This window comes from Ammospiza nelsoni, chromosome 3, assembly GCF_027579445.1.
Source record: "Ammospiza nelsoni isolate bAmmNel1 chromosome 3, bAmmNel1.pri, whole genome shotgun sequence".
In the NCBI taxonomy this organism is placed as follows: Eukaryota; Metazoa; Chordata; class Aves; order Passeriformes; family Passerellidae; genus Ammospiza; species Ammospiza nelsoni.
Window position 1 is genome coordinate 45,516,823 of NC_080635.1, and position 21,611 is coordinate 45,538,433.

The 21,611-nt window shown below is 39.4% G+C and overlaps 1 protein-coding gene across 1 annotated transcript in view; it reads right to left on the minus strand.

The window, feature by feature from the left end:
- Nucleotides 1-20,865, minus strand: part of HEATR1 (HEAT repeat containing 1) — a 34,647-nt gene extending 13,782 nt beyond the window's left edge. Inside the window, exons 1-26 of the mRNA XM_059467987.1 lie at nt 20,827-20,865; nt 20,444-20,622; nt 18,559-18,775; nt 17,534-17,675; nt 16,892-16,993; nt 15,868-16,008; nt 15,078-15,289; nt 13,813-13,946; nt 13,002-13,110; nt 12,530-12,640; nt 12,026-12,143; nt 10,730-10,837; nt 10,227-10,322; nt 9,116-9,204; nt 8,605-8,816; nt 8,221-8,342; nt 7,436-7,633; nt 6,527-6,710; nt 6,113-6,261; nt 5,252-5,444; nt 4,533-4,705; nt 4,029-4,196; nt 2,951-3,193; nt 2,081-2,212; nt 1,590-1,696; nt 401-544 (exon numbers count right to left, since the gene is read on the minus strand). Coding sequence (XP_059323970.1) covers nt 401-544; nt 1,590-1,696; nt 2,081-2,212; nt 2,951-3,193; nt 4,029-4,196; nt 4,533-4,705; nt 5,252-5,444; nt 6,113-6,261; nt 6,527-6,710; nt 7,436-7,633; nt 8,221-8,342; nt 8,605-8,816; nt 9,116-9,204; nt 10,227-10,322; nt 10,730-10,837; nt 12,026-12,143; nt 12,530-12,640; nt 13,002-13,110; nt 13,813-13,946; nt 15,078-15,289; nt 15,868-16,008; nt 16,892-16,993; nt 17,534-17,675; nt 18,559-18,775; nt 20,444-20,585 — 3,746 coding nt within the window. The 5' untranslated portion in view covers nt 20,586-20,622; nt 20,827-20,865. The remainder of the gene's footprint in view (nt 1-400; nt 545-1,589; nt 1,697-2,080; nt 2,213-2,950; nt 3,194-4,028; nt 4,197-4,532; nt 4,706-5,251; nt 5,445-6,112; nt 6,262-6,526; nt 6,711-7,435; nt 7,634-8,220; nt 8,343-8,604; nt 8,817-9,115; nt 9,205-10,226; nt 10,323-10,729; nt 10,838-12,025; nt 12,144-12,529; nt 12,641-13,001; nt 13,111-13,812; nt 13,947-15,077; nt 15,290-15,867; nt 16,009-16,891; nt 16,994-17,533; nt 17,676-18,558; nt 18,776-20,443; nt 20,623-20,826) is intronic.
- Between the last annotated feature and the right edge of the window lie 746 nt (nt 20,866-21,611).

The window sequence follows — 21,611 nt, forward strand, 5'->3', positions numbered from 1 at the left end:
AAAACAACCATTTCCTTAGGTTACACTGGACTAAGACTGTTTCACAATGTATTGGGCGGAATTTCAAAGCTTAGAGAATTATAAAACTTTGCTGAAGATAAGAGTCCTGCCAATTATCCCAGTTTTAGCATAGGTGTCATCCTTCTTGGAAATCCCAAGCCCTCTGCCCAATACAGTTTTCACAGAAGAGAAGCTATGCATCAGGTAAAAATCTTACTGTTTCAAAGGGAAAAAAATCATAACTTCCTATTCCCCTCCTCCTCCTGACTGGCCTAAAAGAAGTTCAGTTGAAAAAGGCAAGCTAAGCTACAAAACATGGCAAAAAGCACAGACCCAGTAGCCCACATTTCCATGTTTAGGGTGTCTGCTGCAGCAGAGAGGGGTCCAGGCTCTGTTTTACCTGCTCAGAAGGTTGAAAAGTGCAGGTACCAATGCCTGCGGATGCCGAAGCTTCTTCTTATGCTGCAGTAACTCCAGAATAAGCATCACCCTCTGCCAGCTAGAGTGCTTTGTTGCTGGTGCCAATTCTGCACCTTGAGGCCTTCTAAAAAGACAGGACAAACAATCATGGATTGTCAAAGCAATGCTACAGTGCTTCAGGAAACACACACACACCCCCAAGTAAAAAAAGACAATTCTTCTTTCACATAGTATTGTATGTCCTTGACTGCTGCTCCCTGGAGGGGTGGCAGTGTGTGGGCTTTTGACTGAAGCAGCAACACATTTTAAACAAACAGCAAAAAAATTTCAGACTGAACTTGAAAAAACAAGTGTTTATTGGAAACAATTCTGGAAGTGGGGAGGAAAACCAAAAAATCTGTTGCCAGGTAACTGTCTAAATGATGACCTGCTTGCCATCCAGGAAACTTACTTCTCTGGAAATACTAGTGGTTAACACACTGACTATGCAGGCAATGGAGGAGAATGTATGAGTATGTCTGTTTGTAAACTGTGACAGGTACAGTTTACAGATGGGTCAATCTAATAGGTGATAATTATTCAAAATGGTCAAGTGAAGGAAAATTAAAAAAGCTATTCCAGGTCAAATCAGGAAAATTAACTCAACATCCTTTTTCAATATGGCTGAAAGAATGTTTAAAGAGAGTAAGTACAGTGAACAAAACAGTTCCCCATGAGAATGGAGAGAAGAAACAGGACAAAGATTTAAAAATTAGTGGTTATATTACCACCTTACTGGAAACAAAATACTGTTTTTCAGTCAATTAACAAATATTCTGATGAACATCTGTTAGGTTTCAGCCAACTGTATGTAATTTGTCCATGCATCTATATTTTACACTAACCTTACCATTAACAAAAATTAATCTTGTTCAACTGTGCCATGATTCTATAACAGCAAATGTCAACATTAAATATACTGGATTTTAAAATATATTTTGACTGTATTTCCATGAGCTCTCAAACAGTGACATGAGTTGGTTTCCCCATGCCAAAAGTAGCTTGGATTTATTTTACTGTGAAAAGAAGAAATAGTTTCTTGGGTTTTCAGTACAAGCTATGCAATGTATTAAGACAAGTGGTATTTTCAAACTGCATGGATAATACTTGTGGGTTTCTAGTTACTTTACCTCAGTTGCTGCATTTTCTGCCTTCTAGTCTGTTGAACAGTGGCCAGATTTTGGGTTTTCTCAGGAGGCTCCAGTTCTTTGACAATCTGCTCAGCACACACTGTAATCTGAAACAAAACAATAACAATGCAAGCACCAATGAACAATTTGTCACATAACATATCTGTGCCCTGCTTTTTTTAAAAACACATCTCTTTCATGCACATATGGGTGTATAATCCACATATTCCTGTCATATTCCCAGAATAGAAGTGACTTCTGCTGCATTCATTCACTTAGTGTAGTAAGTCACTGATAGATGGCTTTTAAAGAAACACCTTTTGAAAGCAGTCATTTAACAAAATTTTCATGCTATTAACACTATTCTCTGACAAAAAGCTTCCCATTCCTTTCCCACTATAAATGATATAAACAACAAGTGTTACTGAATGTAGGTGACACAAAATCACACTGCAACGGGTTGAAACATATTTCTGGAGGTTGCCACTTACCCCTTTAAACACACTGCTGATTGTCTGGGCACAAAGTGGGTTCTTACAGTCTAAGAGTAAGTCAAACAATACTTTTAGTAGCTTCTGTTGCACCATCCCATCTGACACAGCTGCAAAGAATGGCTTAGTAATCTACAAAAGGGGAAAAAAAGATGCAGAGAGGTTTACTTTAAGAGGGTAGCAAAATTGCAAGGTGTTGAATTAATATATGTTGGATTCTGTATGACATACCCCATCATGGAGTACTGCAAAAAACTGCATATTAACTACATGCTTGTATATATCCAGGCAAAAAGATGTAGATCACAGGCACATGAAATATCCAACAGACAAACTGATTTCTGAAATTTTTCACACAACTGACTGGTGTGGGGAACAAACTTGCTGTTGCCAGCCTTTGGGAAGGACATGCCTACACCTGGCCAGTACAGGCCTGAATCTGTAGCTTCCTTCAAATTAAACTATTTCTCACCTACTGTATTTTGTTGACAATTTTTCCTCAGATGAAAAAGATTAAGTAAAGCTCTTGTCTGACTGACAAAAGCCTAAAACCTGCGGCACAGCAGCATCTAAAATGATATAGGAACTCATCTGCAAGCAAATACAGTATTACTATTTTGTGCTTGTTAAAATGCAAAACGTAGAGCAAGCAGCAATATCTCCTTCTGATAATTTTAAGAGTTCAAGTTTTGTAGCCTGTTTAGATGTTTCAGAGACAGTATGGAGACACTGAAATCTTGTAGTAAAAAAAAAGACAGGTCAAAAGCTATGGACTCCTCTACACTGAAAGAGCCCTTGTACATCCAATCTCAAACACTGCTAGCTGCTTTAAGCATAAAAATAAATAAAAGGTATTTCATAAAGCCATACCTGCCCAAGTGCTGTGATCTGAAATGGTGGAATTTCTTCATATATTTTCTTGGCAGCATGCAGACTTTTGATAAATAAATCCAGACTCTTCTGATTCTTGCACAGGAGGGTGGCTGAATATTCATTAAACTTTCCAAGGATTAGATGCAGGAGAATGACTTCATCTTTAAACATTGCCTCAGCATTGTGAGAGACCTTCTCTAGCAGACGCTCTAGTACAGGCAAGAGGTGAGAGAGAACCATCTGCAAACAGAGAAAATGCATAACAGGAAGTTTATCCATTCTCAGTTTAACAACTTTCCAGTAGCACAGCTTCATTTTACTGCAGCATCTTGGACCACACTGCACACAGTATTTTAGGCAGCAGCTGTTCAATTGGAAAAATACAAGGTATAATATGAGATTACCCCAAGTACTTGCTCATCTGCTCCTTAGCTATTTTCATTTGCAGAACAGTATTTCATAATTTCAAAGTACAGAAACAAGGTAATTTTTCCACCCATTTATGATTGCTGTTTTCCACAAAACCCATATGTGATGCAAAACAACTAACACCCTCTATGCAGTTCATAATCTTTTCAAGACACATACAACTGAACAGGACATAAAAATTCAAATTTAATTCATTTTTTCAACTTTGAAGTCATATTTTCCATCACTTGGAGAATTCTGAAAATGCTAGATAAGACTAGGTTAATATATATAAAAGAAATTCACAGTCACTACTTGATACCTTGCAATTCTGTACAGGAAACTCAATGTTCACTTACCAAAGTAACACATTTCTTCTGCAGCAATCTCTTCTGAAACAGTATTTTTTAGTAATATCAAGGGAATTTCTTTAAAAACTCCAATGCAAAATTCTGCAGCCATTACATTCCAGAAGGAGCATGCAAACGTTTTATGTTTCATTAAACCATACTTTGCAGCTTCACTGCATATTACTGGAGGTGTCAACTTAATACCTAATAATCTAATACATTGTGGAATTATTTAACAGCATTATTTCTAAATTATATGTGATTTCAGCATTTCACTCAAATGCAGAATCCATAAAAACTCAAAAGGCAGCACTTACTTCACCATGGATTTCATGAAGAATTTTCATTAAGTTTCTTGCAATATATGATGGGAAAATACGGTTCTGTACACAATCAAGTATGTTTTCCAAAGCTTCCAACAATTTTTTTTTCTGGGATTTCTGTTTTGACTGTGTCTCAAGATCCTCAAATAGAGTTCCCATAATCTGGTTCATTAGCAAAGTGAAAATTAAGTTATTTTCTTGCAATAAAAATGCCTTAAAAGAACAATTATTTGATGCTTTCATAACACTGTCATCTATATATAAGCAGAGTTCTTCATCTGGAAATAAACCACTGTTAATGCCTCTTAGGTTCTCAGCCCTCTGCATGTAATAAATCACCTAAATGTTTTTATAGTTCCTAAAACAATTATAAGTCAGTCCACTATTGGATACAAAGACAAACAACTTTTGTGGTTAACTTGATTTCTTTTCTGTGAGACAGAAGCTCACAGCAGCAGACAAAACTTGTGTTAATAGACACCTTAATTAAAAAAATACCTGTGCTATGTATGTAGGGTCAGATACAATCTCTTCTGTCTTTTGCTCCAAATGCTGAAGGACAGGATGAAACAGAGACTCTTTTATTCCTCCCAAGGAATGGAGGCAGTTGAGAGCAGCCCTTCGAACTTCACTCACAGGACTAGCCAAGTTAATTAGCAAAGATATCACCACTGCAAGAACAATGAGGGAAGGAGGAAAAGAACAGAGTAAAGTGAGTGGTGAAAATTTTACTGCAGCTGTCCCTGAAGAGGCATCAACATTACTTTGGAATTAAGAAGTTGTCTCTTTTCACTGTAAGCCTCTAAGGTACACAAAACCAATACGAGTCTCACAGATTCATGACTCTGAGCTTCATCACAGTCCTTATACTCATGTTTAAGCTCAGAGCTCATATATTGCTAGTGACTGTCACACCCTGAGACTGCACAGACAGTAATGTCCTGTAACTGACTCCTTCAGCACAGCCCTGTGCTACTTTAACACTTATAAAATAAAAAAAAAAAGTGGCTTCAGTTACTTCAAGCTTGGACTTACAACTGCACCAGTGAATCAGCAAGAGAACTGTCTCAGCCCAGTGAAGCTGAACATAAATAACCTGAGATACCCTTCATGGTATAAAATATTGTAAAATTGTACAGAATTAAAAAGTACAGTGATTGAGTGCTAAGATGAGAGACAGACAGACCAACAGACAGACAGATAGAATTTTACTCTACCTGGAGATGATGGTGATAGCAGTTGTTTCTTGTTCTGGTCTGCTTGTGATTCAAGCAGTGCATAGCCAATATACAGAGCCTGAGTCTGTAGCATTGCACTGACTTCATAGTTCAGTTGATTTGAAAGGTTATAATTGTAAGTCCATAAAATGGAAAGGAATTTGAAGAGAAGCTCTGAATTTTCTAGATGCTCCTTAAATTTAACACGATGGAAAAGAAAAAAAAAGAAAAAAGCACTTGTTTAATTTATTTGGCAAACTGCTACTGAAAACATTTGATAAACCACCCCACCCACTTCAAAGGAGTGCTTTGTCTCAGAAAGAGAACTTTGTCTCAGAACAACAGAGAAACAGTGTCTTTTGGGAAGAAAAAGTTATTGAGTAAATGCTGCATGTATACACAAGGCCAGATGTTATTTACATATGCATGTGAAAAACCATGAAATTATGTAATAAGGAAACACAAAAGTTCTCCTAGAAGTTTTCCTTCCAGTTTCTGTATTTAAACACTAACAAATTTTACAAATCAACTCTTTGTCTTGCTACCAGTTAGAACCAAAACTTTTTCCTCAAACTTTAGGCTCTTGATCTTGTCCTGCGAATCAGTGTTGTTTTCATCTTTGCCTCCAATAGTACATTTATGTTTTGTTTTTTAACTTTAGTTTTCCATTATTACATTTCATTAGGGCTAAGTAACCCAGCTGAAGCTTACACTTCCATCTCCTCACAGTACTTGAATGCCACAAGCAGTGTTGCATGACCTGTTGACCATTTTTCTCAGTTTTCCTTAAAAGTAATGCAACCATGAAATAGTTTCATGACTCTGACTCATAATTCAGAGCACCAAATGCAAAAATAATACCTTGAATAAGAGATTCATCAATGCTCTGTACTGAAGAGCATCTCTTCCCTCACTAGCTCCACTGACAAGCAGGTCAAACAGCCCCAAAATGATGTGCAGGTAGTCTTGGCTATCTTGCTTCAGAGATTCAGGATTCCACCAGTATTTCTCTAAAAAATACAGGTTATAATTAAGACACAGCAGGTGCATAGGAACACCCTCAGAAACCAGGAGAGAACAGATATCTCTAGTTAAAAGAGGACAATACATTTGTTTGATTTCATGTTCACAAGTAAGCAATCTTTACAGATGTCAGTAACAAAGGACAAGGTTAGGGAAGCAACATTTCCATGATTCCAACAACTTCTGAAGGGAAAAAAAACCCAACTTTCCTTTTTCACTGGTGTGAGTAACAGGCAAAACCTTAACACCTACCTTTTACAAAGGCCATGGGAATTTTTAGGCCTTTAATGAAGTTTTTCAATAAGAACAGAACCATAGCTGACTCTTCTGCATGAGCAGTCTCATCACTTTTGAGCTTTTCTATATAGGCAATTAACAAGTCCTCAGGCACCAAAGTGTCCTCTACTGTTTCAACAGACCAGCTTAGGGGAGTTTCCTGCAAATGAAAATAGATTTTAATGTATTCTGTCACAATTCCATGCAAAAGAAACCAGAAATTTAGCATTAAAATTCAGCAACATTTCATTTCCAACCTCCAAAGAGGTATCCTTATGGAGTGAATTACATTTCTGATTTTACATTGAAACTTGCATCTGCAGTTTTAAAACCTATGCCAGCTCTTTCTACCATAATTAGAGTGTACATAAATGAAGTAACACAAGAGTAAACTATCAGTCTCTTTAAAATACCTCTTCAAAGGGATTGGGAATTGCAACATTTTTGACAGTCAGTTTAACACTTTCATCTAGCTCTGTTCCAGAAAAGCAATCCATGTTTCAGATACTTGCGTATACAAAAAAATCATTAATGGAATAACCTGAGGTCAGAATAAATAATTACCATGTGCCACTATGTGTGCATATGAGGGGATGTACACACAGAAACACAACCTGCTCACATGGGTTTCTTACAGAAAAAAACCCTAGAGCTGTTTCTCAACAAAATAGGTCAAGAAAACTCCAATGGAAACACACATAAAATATTAGAGTAATTCTTAATGGCACTATTGCCAAGTGTGTGTTTTTGCTCTGAGAAGAAACGAAGGTGAGATTTTTCACTGAGAGTTTCTGAACTTGGTCTTCAGTAAAAACAATTTAAAAACCTTCTTAATACTGTTTTCAGTACAAAGAAAATGCCCTCTCCAGACTGTTTACATCTTACCTCTGCAGGTTCACAACTTCTGAGATTCTTAATTTTTTTATCCAAGAAGCGGAAGACTCTGATAGCCACTGGAAGATAATTTTCCTTTCTCTGTGCATTGCAGCAGCGCTGAACAAGCACTGCACCAATTATATGAGTAGTTACTTTCCGTCTCACACTGTCAGATTCTGTTTCAGCAACGAGTATCAGGTCATCAATCTTAGAAAAAAACAGTGTTGGACAACAAAAATCAGTAAAACAGTGGGAGTTCCCTATGACTAAACTGAACATGTAAATGAAAAATGGTGTAATACTATTTAGTTTCTACCACAGGTAAAAAGTGACTGTCTGCTGTAATTGTACTCTTTGAAACCCTGCAATGCACAAACATCAGTTTCTATGAACTACCCACAGGTACACCTGCTTACTCTCTAAAATTTTTTTTTACTAAAGTAAAAATTCCTCAAATTTAGTTACACTAATCATTTGTCAAAAAAGGTAATCAGTTCTTTTCCTTAAGTTAAGGAAGAAATTGGTTTTACATGGATGGTATTATGGTTTGGTATTTTATATATATATATATATATATGTAACTTGTATATAAATACATAAATACATACAGACATAAATAGATATAATTTTTATATATACATGTATTTGCCTAGCAGCTTGATGATAGCATACTAGTGCCTAGAGCAGCCATGCAAAGCTCTTCAATATCACATTTGTTTAATTACCTGAAAAGTAATCAGTCACCACCTGAAAAGTAAAACTTCTCCAAGGTTAGGCTGACATGGTACACTTACCATTTGCAATAGTAAGGAAGGGTCCTCTGATGTCAAATTTCCAGAAAGCAGACGAATCATTTTCTCATTGGCCACTCCAACCAACTCTGCAGACTCAGCAGATTTAATTGCCTCTTCAAGAGCTACTCCAAGGGGGAAAAAAAATAAAATCAATAATCTAGATATAAAATTCATGTGGCTCAATAATATTTAGAATGAGTCAGAAACGTACTAAACAATTTCTACCTCTTTTCAAAGAGTTTTTTTCAAAATCCATTCAGTTACAGCATGATAGCCTGATAGTGACAGCCTGCGTCCTTCAGTATGTGTTTAGGTTCAATAAGGAGGAGGTCCTAACTTGCCACAAGTTTTCTCTTATCAAATTAGTTACAAGGAACACTTTACCTTCTGGCCAGCCTTTCAGTAAAGGATGTAAAGAGCAGAGATCAGACTGTGACAAACAAACAGCCATTTTCCAGTCTGCAGATTTTGCATTTGCATTAGTGATTATCATAAAAGGTAACAACTGCATTACTGCTGCATCTAGCAGTTCTTTCTTCTCTTTTAAAATCTCCTCTTTGACTAAAATTTTTACTGTTTGCTCCAAAACCTTGTACCTGAAAGAGAACAAAACATGTTGAAAATACATTACTCAAGCACATCAGCAACATTTCTTTGATTTGTTCTCTATTTTCCATGGTGATTTTCTGTATCTAAACAGCTGTAACAACAAATAAGGAATTAATAGGAAATGGTATGGAAATAATTGGACATCTCTCTTGTAACTCAGCATAGACATAGCATAACAAAAAGCATTTGCAGAGAAACACAGTTTTTAAAGTACTCTTATAGTTTCTTTAAAAAAAAGAATTTGTACAGAAAGAATGTAGACTGAAAAAAAAAGGCACAAACATACCACTTTCCATCCTTTGAAAGATCAGCTTTCTGGAAAATGTTCAAAAGACTTGATACTATTACTTCTGGATTGACTTGTTCTCTGAAAATCTGAATGATAATCAAGAAAAATGAATGAAAATTCAACAATATACAAAACAGTTGACCACATCATAATGGAAAATGCATCTGCTATACCAAGTGGGAAGAGAGATCAAATATGACTAACTGTATTCCTGCTGATGTTCATGAAATGAAAATACTATCAGGTGAAAAGAAGAAATAAGGCTGCCCAGTATGCCCTCTTGATAGCTAAAGTATGGAGAATTTATTGAATGTGGAAATGTTTGGTAAAATTGATAAATGACATACAAACTATATTACAATTAAATAAGAATTGTTTTTACTTTACATTGTATCTGGATCACAAAAATGTAAGGCACATTAACAAAAGAAACTAAAGTTTAAAGGAGCCCTTACGTGCTTCTATTCCTATTTACTGGTGATCAAGAATGAATGAACACATAAGACCAATTCCACTACTACTAATAATATTCTCCACTACTACTAGCAGAAGCCATGAAGAGAGACTGTTACTCTAGCTGGAAACAATCAGTACAATGCATACCAGAGTCCTATCCAGTAAACCTGAGCTGGAGCTCAGGACTTTGCCACTATCAACTGACCAAATGACTCGCATATGGAAAAACTCAGCCGAGCTCCTCTCACTGGAGCAAAGTCTTGTGACTGCACCACTTTCCATCCAAAAGACAGATAGTGTGGCTTGCCTTTTTATAGAAAAACATACAGAATAAGCAGGAAGCGTGCCTCAAAATAATAATCAAAGATTTAAGTATGCTTCAGTAGCTACATTCAAAAAAAAGAAAAACAAAATAGATAAATTCACTTTAACTGCCTACCCCTAGGTAAGGATCAGGGAGCAGAGATTTGGGGGGAATTTGTGAGATGGCAAACAACACAAGCCTCCTGTATTTGTGCTGCTTCATCCTGTTAAAGGATAGAAGTCATGCAACAGGAACACAAGGATAAGAAAGGCAACTACACAGAATACATTTCAGACACACACACATTGGAGAGCAGGTAAAATCTCGCATGCCAAAAAACACACTTACCTCCAAAGAACTGAGAGCAGACATCACAACATCTCTGTTGTCATCCTTGAGCCGTCCAAAAATTGCTTCTTCTATGAAAGCCTGATCAAAACCTTCCTGAAAAAATAAAGGAAACAGAGTCAAAAGGAAAATAAATCATTTGTCTGTCGAGCAATTTACAGGCTTTTAATATCTGAATTCTAGTGTAAGAGAAGTGGTAATATCACCTAAATTAAACCTCACAGGTAGACTAACTTTCAATAACAAAAGAAAGAAAACTAGAAATATTAACTAACTTGGATTTTATGAGAATGTGAGCAGCTTAATAAACAAGAACTATATCCAGACTCCAGAACAGGGGGAAATGGTGACAGAAGCCTACTGAAAACACCATGAAAAGCAGTAAGGATGACGTAGGCACAGTCTCACATACCACTCCTCTTCAACTGCTAAGTTTGGCAAACAGCTTTTTGAAGACATTCCATGTTAAATCAGTTCTGTAAGTGAGAGGTTCAGACACAAACCTTTGAAGTTTCAATAGCATCTTTCAAATGCTGAAGAGCCAGGACCCGCACAGCAGGCTGAGGATGATTCAAACTAAGCAGAAGGGAGGTATCAGAGACTTCCAGAAACTGAAATACAAATTTCACAGTGACCCCGGTGCATGTTAAAAATATTTTAAATACACATAAGTATAATGGGAGACATTTCTTGTATCAGAAGAAAACCTGCATGATCAAGACCTAGAAAGTTAAACTACAGTATAATGATATTGTGTAACTGTTTTAAATTATTAAATTTCTTCACTGTTGCAGACAGTTTTTGGAAGATAGCTTGAAAAGTACAGTAAGTCACAGACACCATTATGTCCTAGAAAAGCATTACACTTATCTAAGGATTCTGAGAAAGCTCTAGTGACAATGTCAGTGTGACAGAGCACAGACAGAAACTGCTAAAGAGGCATCCCTGCCAGTCCAATTGCCTGCACTTATCTCAGGAACCTTAAAAGCTGGAAGAGAGCCATATGCCTTTGTTCTGCACGCCTTGTGTTTCTGTTAATCCACTTGTTACTCAGGCACAGAATCTGTGCCTTTGTTAAATCAGTACAAAAATACTGTGTGTGCTTCTTTCTGTAGTTTGTCATGTTTGCTTTCAGTCCTTCAATCATTGCAAACAACAGCCATAATACTAACCAGCTCTTCTAATAAATTCCTTGGCCAGATCTGTTGTAGCAATGGTTATTCTGTGTTAGGCTGAGTTTCAATTGCTCTTCAGAAATGGCACAGGAAGAACTCTGAGGTCACTCTGTCCTTCCCTGTTACCGACTGCAAACATTCATAAAATCAGTGCAAGGAAAAGGACCAAGCTATCTTCTCTCAACAGTGATTAAGTTGTTTCTCAGCTTTCCCAAAACACACTTTGCCACTGACAAGATCCTTGAGGCCTTGCTGGGTACCACTGTGTTGTCACTATTGACCCTAGAGTGTATGTAGTGGCCATGTGTCTAAGGAAAAAAATTATTGGTAGCAATTGGAGCTTAAAAGTCCTTATGAAAAAAAACTTAAAAGACATGATAGCTTTTGTTTAACCACAATTTTGACCAAGCTCCCTCCCCCCAAATATTTAATGAAGTTAGGATCCTTTACTTTGGTATTAGGTTGTTTTTTTTTCTTGTTGTTGTTGTTGTTTTGTTTTTTTTTTTTTTTTTGTAGGAATGGTAGATAGTTTGTTCATAAGGAGTAATAGAGAGCAGAACTATATTAAAAATCAGCCTTCTGACAGTATAACCATTTAAGAGCTAGGATCATAATCCTACCTACCTTGTACTTGCCACAGCTTAATGAAAGAGAAATAAATTGATGAAAAAGATTTTGGTCAGCCTCATTTGTGCAATCTTCCAGGTGCTTCTCCAACACAGAGTCTAAGGCTTTAGGATACCTGCCAAAAGGCAAAACCATCAATATATTCTGCAGAGGATTATAGAAAAACATGTATTTACAGGAGAAATACAGGGAAAACCAAGGAAACTGAAGGATTTGCAGACCACTAGGAGACATAATGAGCAGGGAAGGTCATGCTACAAAGTAAAGAGCTGTACAAAGCCAGTAGGTCTGTGTCCAGGTATTACAGTGATAACAAAATATGTAAGGACAATCAGTAAAACAAAATTTGGACAGAGATTAGGAGTCAGTTATTCCTTTTGTATCTATTTCAGCAAGACTACTTGTAGTAGTACAAGTACTTACTATACCCAATAATCCAAGATCATAGCTGATATCACCACTCTACAGACTGTGGGTCTGTCACAGAAAAATGGAACTTACTTTCTCTCGAGAAGTCTGATGAGAGGAAGGATCTTTTGATTGAGTGCAGCCATTTTGGTGGGATTAGATTCAACCTCTGTGCCACAGGAGATAAACTCTTCAAGAAACTTGCTAAAATTACAAACAAAAGGAAAAGCCACCATGTTTTGGAGAGTATATTTTCATTACTGTTATAAAGCACAGTGCTTAACAGATTAGGATTAATATACATTATTTACTGCAAGTACAGATTTGCTGCTGGCTTCAAGTTTCCCTCTGTCCCACAACTATTCCCACAAATGCTAAATGAATGACTCTTCTGGGTTACTGAATGTTTAAATTTCAAAATCCACATCTGGATTTAACTTATGAACTCATAAAAACATATAATATAATGCTGATATAATGCTAATGCCATTGTCAGGAATTATTTATTATTAAATGAGAAGTGACTGCACTACTGCATAGGAAAAACAAACTGAAGTCAACTCACGAAGCCAACAGGGAATCTAAATCCTTTTCCAGCGGTATACTCTCAAGAATAGCTTGAAGATGCTTGATATAAATGTCATTTTCTGTCTCCTCGGATTCTTCTTGCTCCTCTAAGAACAATCATAGAAGATGAACAATAGTTAGAGAACAGTCTCCTCATACTGATAAAGCAAACAGCTTCTGCAGCATCATCCTCTGCTGAACCAAGCACACAGCTTGAAGACCACAGTGCTCATCCAGCACTAACTCTCTGTGATCCATTAGCAATGCTTTATACCAATGTCATTAAAATGCCAAAGCCTGGATTGCTGCCAATAAACTCAAGGATGCTTTGGCATGTTCCAGATCTGCTGCTAAGAGCTGTGCCAGCAACTCTCTAGAGCATTCCTTGGTGTGAATCTGGACCTTTTGAACAAAACAGCTTCCCCAGTCATGATTCAGCATTACAAAGCCACAGTGCAAACAGATTCTCTAGCACAGACACAGGCTACAAGTGCATGCCAGCCAGCCTTGCTGCCCCAGACTGTTCCCAGGCACATTTAATCACTGGGTAAACACAGCTGTCCCTAATTAACCACATATGGAGTACATGCCATCTACCCAAGATTTCATAGTATTACAATACACCTCTAAGAAGAAAAAAAAAGAAAGAAGGAAAAGAAAAAAAAAAGCAAACATACAAAAGCTCAATCAGGTCTTCACAGGTACTGGCACAGTTTCAATGGAAGAAGCAATTACACAGCTGTGACATCTACCACAGTTATCCATCCTAAGGCTGATCCAAGTTTTACAAAGAACCTGTGCTAACTTACCTGTATCACTTTTCATGATGGTGTGAACAAGGTGAGGCAACAGGTAGCGGAGGAGAGGAGAGATATCATAGCCTGCTGACAGGCCTTGCAAAAGTGTTACCAGTTCTGGGCTTTTGCACAGATAAATAAATGGCCTGCACGATTAAAAGGGAGAAAAAAAAAAGTGTGTATGCTGATCTGGGTTACAAACACTTTCAAAACTATGCAGATTTCACGAGGATTCAATTTTCAGCATCAGGTAACAGCCCCATTGTAAACAAACACTGAAAAAATTCAAAGGGCTCCACTTAATGCCAGATGTTTACTGGCAAATTTAATATCCAAGAAGAAAAGAGGGTACTGCCAGCCATGTTGAGCACAGCTGCTACAAAGGCACAGTGAATCCACCTATGTTTTTTACAAAGCTGGTAGTAAAAGGAAAAATACTTGTATGAATTACAGAAGATATCCTCACTGCAAGGAGCATATCTATCCCTCAGAAGCAGCTAAATGGATGAGAAGTAATTGTGCAATGACAGATCTTCTGAGGAGAAGCCATTTCATTTCCCTTTTGGCTCACACAAAGCCTCACCTTGTCTCCTTTTATGCCCACCTGGCTGGATGCTGCATAACACATCAACCCCACACCTGCTCTTTTGACAAACAATCCACGACAGTGTTTAAGCATCTGGCAAGTAATCACTCTATATATCCCTCAGAAGATTCTTCCTATTGGAATACTCCTCTCTGCCAGCAAGCAGATTCCTTGTAGCATGTGGGACTATGTTCAAATGCATGTTACCAGCAGAAGCCAACTGTCCCAGAGCAGAGCAGACAGATGGATGGGAATCCACCACACAAGCCTCCAGGAGAACACCTCACCTGAAGTGAGACCAAACAAGGGGTGGTAGAGAAACACTTATCCTTCAGGTGTTAAACTACACCAACTCAAAGCCCTTCCACTGAAGGGGCAGAACCTCTTTGCACTTTCCAGAAAACCTCTTACTTGACAGGGTTCAGTTTTGCACACTGGCATCAATCCCTTACTAAGAGAAGTAGCAGAGGCACCAAGAGATGACCAGCTCACACCACTGACACTCCTCTGCTGCAGTGAGCATACAAATTTTCAAAGTAAGCCAAAGGAACTTGTAAGCCCTCTGAAATGTCAACTACCGAACTTCTGACAGGGAGGTATCCCTTTAATGCTGAGGATATAAAAATTGCAAATTATCAAAGCACAGTTTGGAATTTTAGAAAGTGGGAAAATCTGATTCATGTAGACTTACTTTTTCCCAAGTTTATCTCCTTTCTGAGTTTGCAGAAGTAGGTTCAAGCAAGCCAGCCCATCCCTGATTAATGAGGGCATTTTAAATAGTGTCTTGCTTATCTGCACCATCAAGGAATGCACCAAGGAAGTCTCCACTGTCACTTTTACTGTCATCTGGCAGATGATCATGTATGTTGCAGCTCTGTAATCCTGTACAGAAGACTTCAAGCCCTAGAAAAAGAGACAAAGGCGAATTTTTAACACAGAATAACACAAACGAGTACATTAACATAAAAATAATTTTTATTCTAACATCCACAGAATCCTACTATGCTCTTTTCCATGTGTTAATGTTTAAGGTATTTATAAAATCAACTTCCAAGAAGAAAAAGCTGTCGTGCAGGATCCACAGACAAAGAAGACACATTTATTAACTACTGCTTTGTTTGTTGACAAAGCAACAACCATGGACAAGAAAGGATATTAGAGCAGGCTATCTACCCTGACACAACTCCCTCATGGTTTAGTGTGATAAATTTCAAAGCAAAGACACTCTTCAATCTGTGTATCCATTTCTCACAGCTCCATTCCTCATGCAGAGTAGAAAACAGTTCTTAAAGTGCTCATCTGAGGTGTGAAAAAACATTATTTCCCATGGACCCTCACCTGCCTGAGGTTTCAAATCAGGCTGAGTGGTACAGTATGCACCACACAGGATGTTCCTCCTGGAGGTTATTTGTGTGAGGTTATGTGCATCTGCAGAACACAGTGCACTTCATAACACAGGAGGGAAATAGAGCTTCACCCACCTTTTGGACATAAGGAAGCAGCAGAGAGACCATAGTGTCTGTTATCTTCTCTGCAGCTCCAAGAGCTGACACAATGGTGGAAGCATAAAACACAAGGAGAACTCTCAGTTGAGCTGAGTTGCCGGGACACTCTGAAAAGACCTGGATCACAAAAAAAAAAATCAGTTGTTCAGACATAGGGCAAGTGGAAATGCACACATGGCTTCCCTCAAGCCACCAAAATCTTAGAACTCCAGCCTGCAAGCTCCAGCAGCTCCTGCTGGCACAACTGAAGTCATCTCCTCTCATAGCAGCAACCCTCACCAGAGGTTACTGCTCCTCCTCACAGGCAGGGCAGACGGAAATGGGTGCCAGTGTGATTAATCAGAGTAAGGCAGCCAAAATCACCTGTGATCCTGGTGCACTGCTCAAGACTCAGAGCTGGACAGCCAAGAAGCTAAATGGTGCTATGTTTAACACCTCTTTCTACACCTGTGAATACTCTGTTACTGTGTCTGCTTTGCTTAGTTTGACAGCACATGCATCCCAGTTCTCTAAATAACTGTATCTGTGATACATCTTACCCTTCTGAGACTACAGAACTAGCTCTCTATTTGACATTAACTGAAAAAACAAAATAAAACTGCCCACCTTCTAACATTCTCAATTTCAAATTCTCATTAATATTTGAAGATGTGTATTTAAAAGACCTATGAAAACCCCCAGAAGAGACATGGAAATTCAGAGCACAGTTAAAGACTCATGGCAGGAATGAGTTTATGGAAGAAATTAAGACAATGAAGTACCCTGAGGCAACACAGTAAATAATACAGTATGGCCAAATTGCTTTGTCATGGCTCGTTGGTTCTCAGTCACATCCCTATACGAACTTCTGACAGACTGTCATCTTCACAAATTATAATAAAAGAAATCCTCATACTGTTTACTGATGAATGAGTTCAAAATACTAAGAAATAGCACATTACTATAAAAACACAGGGAAAACAAAGTGACAACAAACAGTGCTCTAGAATAAATGAACAACCTTCACAGATCTTGCCACCAGCCTGCAGATGAAATCCATGAAATCCAGGTCTTTGTAGCAGTGTGTAATGACAGTACCCCTTGCCAGAGGGACTCCAGGTTTCTTTATACAGTGGAAAAAAAAGTAAAGTTAGAACATTCAGAGAAAAGTGAAGCACAAAAAGTAAAAATTACTATAATCTCCAAATTAATCCTACTGATCAGTTAACACCATTGAAACTGAAATAAATAATGGATTGCCACACACTGTTAGAATGTTTTGTGTCTACATTAAGACAGATGATGAAGAGAATAACATTTAACCTACATGGAAATAAACCTAAATTTAAGCAATTTATGTATCTTCCTAGCAGTAGCAAATACTCACACCTTAAAAGCCTGCTTTAACTTAGGCAAAAAAAAAGAGTAATTACAGTCAAAGCTTTTTAATATCAACTTCACCTTTAAAGAAAGATAGCAGAAACAACATGTGGGCATCCAGGCTCCATTCCTGTAATTAAACCTTTCAGTACAGTTCTACAACTAACCACGTAAATTGTTGGACCATATTCATAAGCAGAGTAGAAGGGTCAAGAAAAAATTAAATTAAAGATTATTAAAGTCCCTCAAGGTCCTTCTATCTTGCATCTCTTAACTACTTTACCCGTATTGGATCCATCCAATGCCACTTATGAGTTGGGCTTTTTATATCTAAGAGTTGAATAACTCTCACAAATACATTAGTCTCATGATATGGCAGAACACAACCAATCAAACTGTCTTGATTGTAGAGATGAATGTGAAATCTAAAGAAAAGAACATACATATGTAGTTTTAAAATATCTGGAAGCCAAAAAGGAAAAAAGACCCCTCCATGTTCTTCTCAGAATACCTTGTTACTTGCTTTTAAGCAAGACCTGACATGGTTTTCACACTGACTCAGATCTATGGTCCACCTACAGTCCAGAAACTCAAGGTGGCCTGTATGTGCCACAAGAAAGAAACAGTGCTAGCATATTTTTTCCCCTCACTATCAACAATTTTAGGTCCCTGTACAACTAAAAATTACCTTAATTTCTTCTGCACAGGCTTCAATAGTAAATCAGACGTTACAAAAATCTAATATGAATCTCTCAGTACAATACATGTATAGAAAAAATGTGATTCAGAGAAGTATGTTTCAGGAAAATCACACATTCTTTCATGATAAGAAGTACTGCACTTTCTGCATTTGGATAGGTTAATTTATATAAATAAATATAACATCACAAAATACTTCATTGTTTTTTTCTTCACACCAAAACCTTGAAATAAGAATAGTGAGGGTTCATGGTTCAGTGTTAATATTGAAACTTGGCTATTTTACAAAGCCCACCTCTAAAAGCACAATATAGAAGTGCCTCTCTGTGTGCTCTGTAAGATGCTTAGGGCTGGGCAACTTTGGTGAAATTGCTTTTATAGAAAGTACCATGCCAGATCAAAATAATCACAGAAATTTATCAAAAGACAAAAATCTAATTAGCAAAGAAGAGCATCTGGCCCCATAAGGACTAAGTCTAAATGCAATTAACATTCTATCCTATTTTCAGAAAGCTGAAGTAAAATTATTCAAAATTTTTCTCACTGGGGAGAAATAAATCTTGCATTTCTAGCCTTATCTACTGACATGTAGGATATTCAGTGGATTACCTCTGAATCAGCCATTCAAGGCACTTCTGGGCTGGCTTAAGCATGAAGTAGGGGGACAGGTGAATGAGGAACAATGAAATATTCTTATCCAGCTGCTGATTTACTGCTTTAGTCTGAACACTGCGTTCAAGGCCTTTGGCTGTGGAACTAAACAAACTGGACTGGAACTCTTCAAATGAAGGATCAATGCCCATCAGCTCTTCTAAGCCAGTGCACCCTGTGGGGGGAAAAAATAAAAAAAAAAATGGGAGGAATGCTGTTAATACAATAGTTTTTGTTCTCCACTTACTTCCTCACTGGCACATCCAACTGTTTTGCTATACTGGTACATGTCAACCTCACCAAGCAAACTAAAAGAGGCCTAAGACCAAAACCTTTGATATACTTGGAACTACTTCTCAACTGACAAAGAAAAACAACATTAGCAACTATCAGCAGAGAGCTCTTGCAGCAGTGAAGGCCAGCAGCATGCTGGGTTGTGCTGTCCCTGAGAGCATGGCCAGCAGGCCGAGGGAGGGGGGAACTGCCCCTTCCATTTGTGAGCTGCAGCTGGAGCCCTGTGTGCAGTTTTGAGATCATCAGTAGAAGAAAAACATTTCTGGATGTGAGTTCAGCAGAGGAATGCTGAGATGGTCTAGGGGCTGGAAAACAACATAAAAGGAAAAGGAGGAACAGCTCAGCCTGGAGAAGAGACAGTGAAAAGGAAATCTTCCGCTGTCTGCAGCTACCTAACAGGATATGGTGTGGGTTATCAAGGAGATGGAGCCACTCTTCTCAGAGATGCACAGTGGAAGGATGGGAGGACAGCAGATGCAAGCTGGAACACAGGAAACACAAACCCAATGTATAGATTTTATCTTTTTCTAATGGTGGAATGATCAGATAGTGGATCAGAGGTGCAATATTGGATAAGAGACCATAAAAACTCCATCCTCAAACTCAGCCAAGCAGTTCTAGAGTAACTATTTAAGAAAGCAAAAAAACACACTGTGCTGCATCAAAGATATGTTACTTAAAACGGAAACATGATACCAATCTGCCTGGTTTTAGAAAACAGCTTTCTTATTTAACAGTATTACATGCCTGGATAAAAATTTATATAAAAATGGAAAGGGATAGAGCATAAAGAATTTGAAGTGTGCCAACACGGCAAAGGCTACTGCCACTTCACACTATTTGTGACCGTAATGTTACCCAAGAGCAGAGCATCAGCAGGTTTCCATGAAACAAGAATTCATGTCAGAAGGCACATTGGGAGATTTCCAGTCCCAGGCTCTGCTCAAAGCAGGGTTAAAAGGGTCTCCAAAATTGGACTAGGTTGCTCAGGGCATTATTCTGTCAAAGTTTTCAAAAAAGTCACTTTTTATCTTTTCCCAACCACAATCTCCCTAGACAATCGTGTTAAATACTTGACTGCTCTCACACTGAAAAAGCTTTTCCTTCTATCCAGTTTTAACTCCTATTTTTCCAACTTATTCCCACTGTCTCCTGTCTTCCAGCCATGCATGCCTGGTGCATCTTCTGGGAATATCCTCAAAGGCAATGGCAGGGTCCTATGAGACCCATCCAAAGCCTTCTCTTCTCCAGACTGACTGAGACCAGAGATATTCCTCTCATCAACTTTCCCTTATTGGGCAAATTCTCCAGTCCTTGAGCATCTTGGTGATCCCTGACTCTTCCCCATGACCTTACCCTCAATTGCCCAGAAACGTGCTTGTAGAGGAACTGGTTTTTCCAAGGACTGGAGTGATGCTGACCAGCCAGTAGCTTCTTCAACTATTCTTTTGGCCTTTTTTGAATACGGGTTTGCCTCTCATATTCATCTTCCTCCATCTGTTTTTTGGAGTGTTTTTAAAGCCAGCGCCATCTAAGCAGCCAAACTCACCGATGGCAAAGAACGTGTCCCTGTCAATAGTCGCGGCTTCCTTGCAGGTGAAGAGCAGCGATGCCACCTCGCTGCGGTCCAGGAGGCTGGGATCGGTCTGGGGAAGCGCCAGCCGCTTCAGCTGCTCCGCCAGGGACGTCATGGCTCCGAGTTTCGGGGAAAGGAACCTCCGGAGAAAACTGGAGGGAGAAAACCACAGCAGGCCCGCAGATGGAGCAGCCGCATGCAACCAGCCGCCTCTCCCGGCCCCGCTGCCGCTCGGGCGCGCACGTGTGGCGCGGGGAGGAAGGGGGCAGAGCCCGGCGGTGACACGCGTCCCTGTCCCTGTCCCTGTCCCTGTCCCTGTGCCTGTCCCGATCCCGGCCCCGGTCCCCGGCACCGACCTGGCTCCCGCCGCTCCCGCCGGGCCCACGTGGGCTGCGCGCGCCGCTCACCCGGAAGCGGCTGCTCCCGAGGCTCGGGAAGTTCCCGCCCCGGCGGCGAGGGACGGGCCCGGCCCGGCCCCGGCAGCGCCCGGCGGGCGGCCCGGCCGGAAAGGGGCCGGAGCCGCCGGGCGAGAGCTGCGGGACGCGAGGCAGCCCCGTGTCCTGTGGGCCGTGGCACCCTGGCCTGTGTCAGGAATAGTGCGGCCAGAAGGAGTTGGGAAAGGATCAGATCCTGTGTCCAGCTTTGTGTCCTGCAGTGCAAAAAGGACATGGAGGCTCTGGAGCGAATCCAGAGAATATCTACAGAGCTGGTGAAGGGTCTGGTGCACAAGTCCTGTGAGGAGCACTGAGGGAGCTGGAGGTGCTTAGCCTGGACAAAAGGAGGCTCAGGGGGACGTTGTCGTGGACGTTGTCCTAGACGGTATCCAGGTGGGAGTTGGCCTCTGCTCCAAGAAACAAGTGACAGGACTAGAGGAAATGGCCCCGAGTTGTGCTGTTTTGGATTGGATATTTAGAAACATTGTTTCACCCTGAGGGTGGTCAGGCATTGGAACTGAAGGGAAGTGATGGCAGTTAGAAGACACACAGATGTGGGATTTAGGGACATGGTTTAGTGGTGGGTTTGGCAGTGCTGGGATAGTGATTGGACACAATGATCTTAGAGGTCTTTTCCAACCCCAATGATTCTATGCTGAGTGTGTGCCACCTGCGGGAGTGGCCATGCCGGCGTGTGGCTGGTGTCC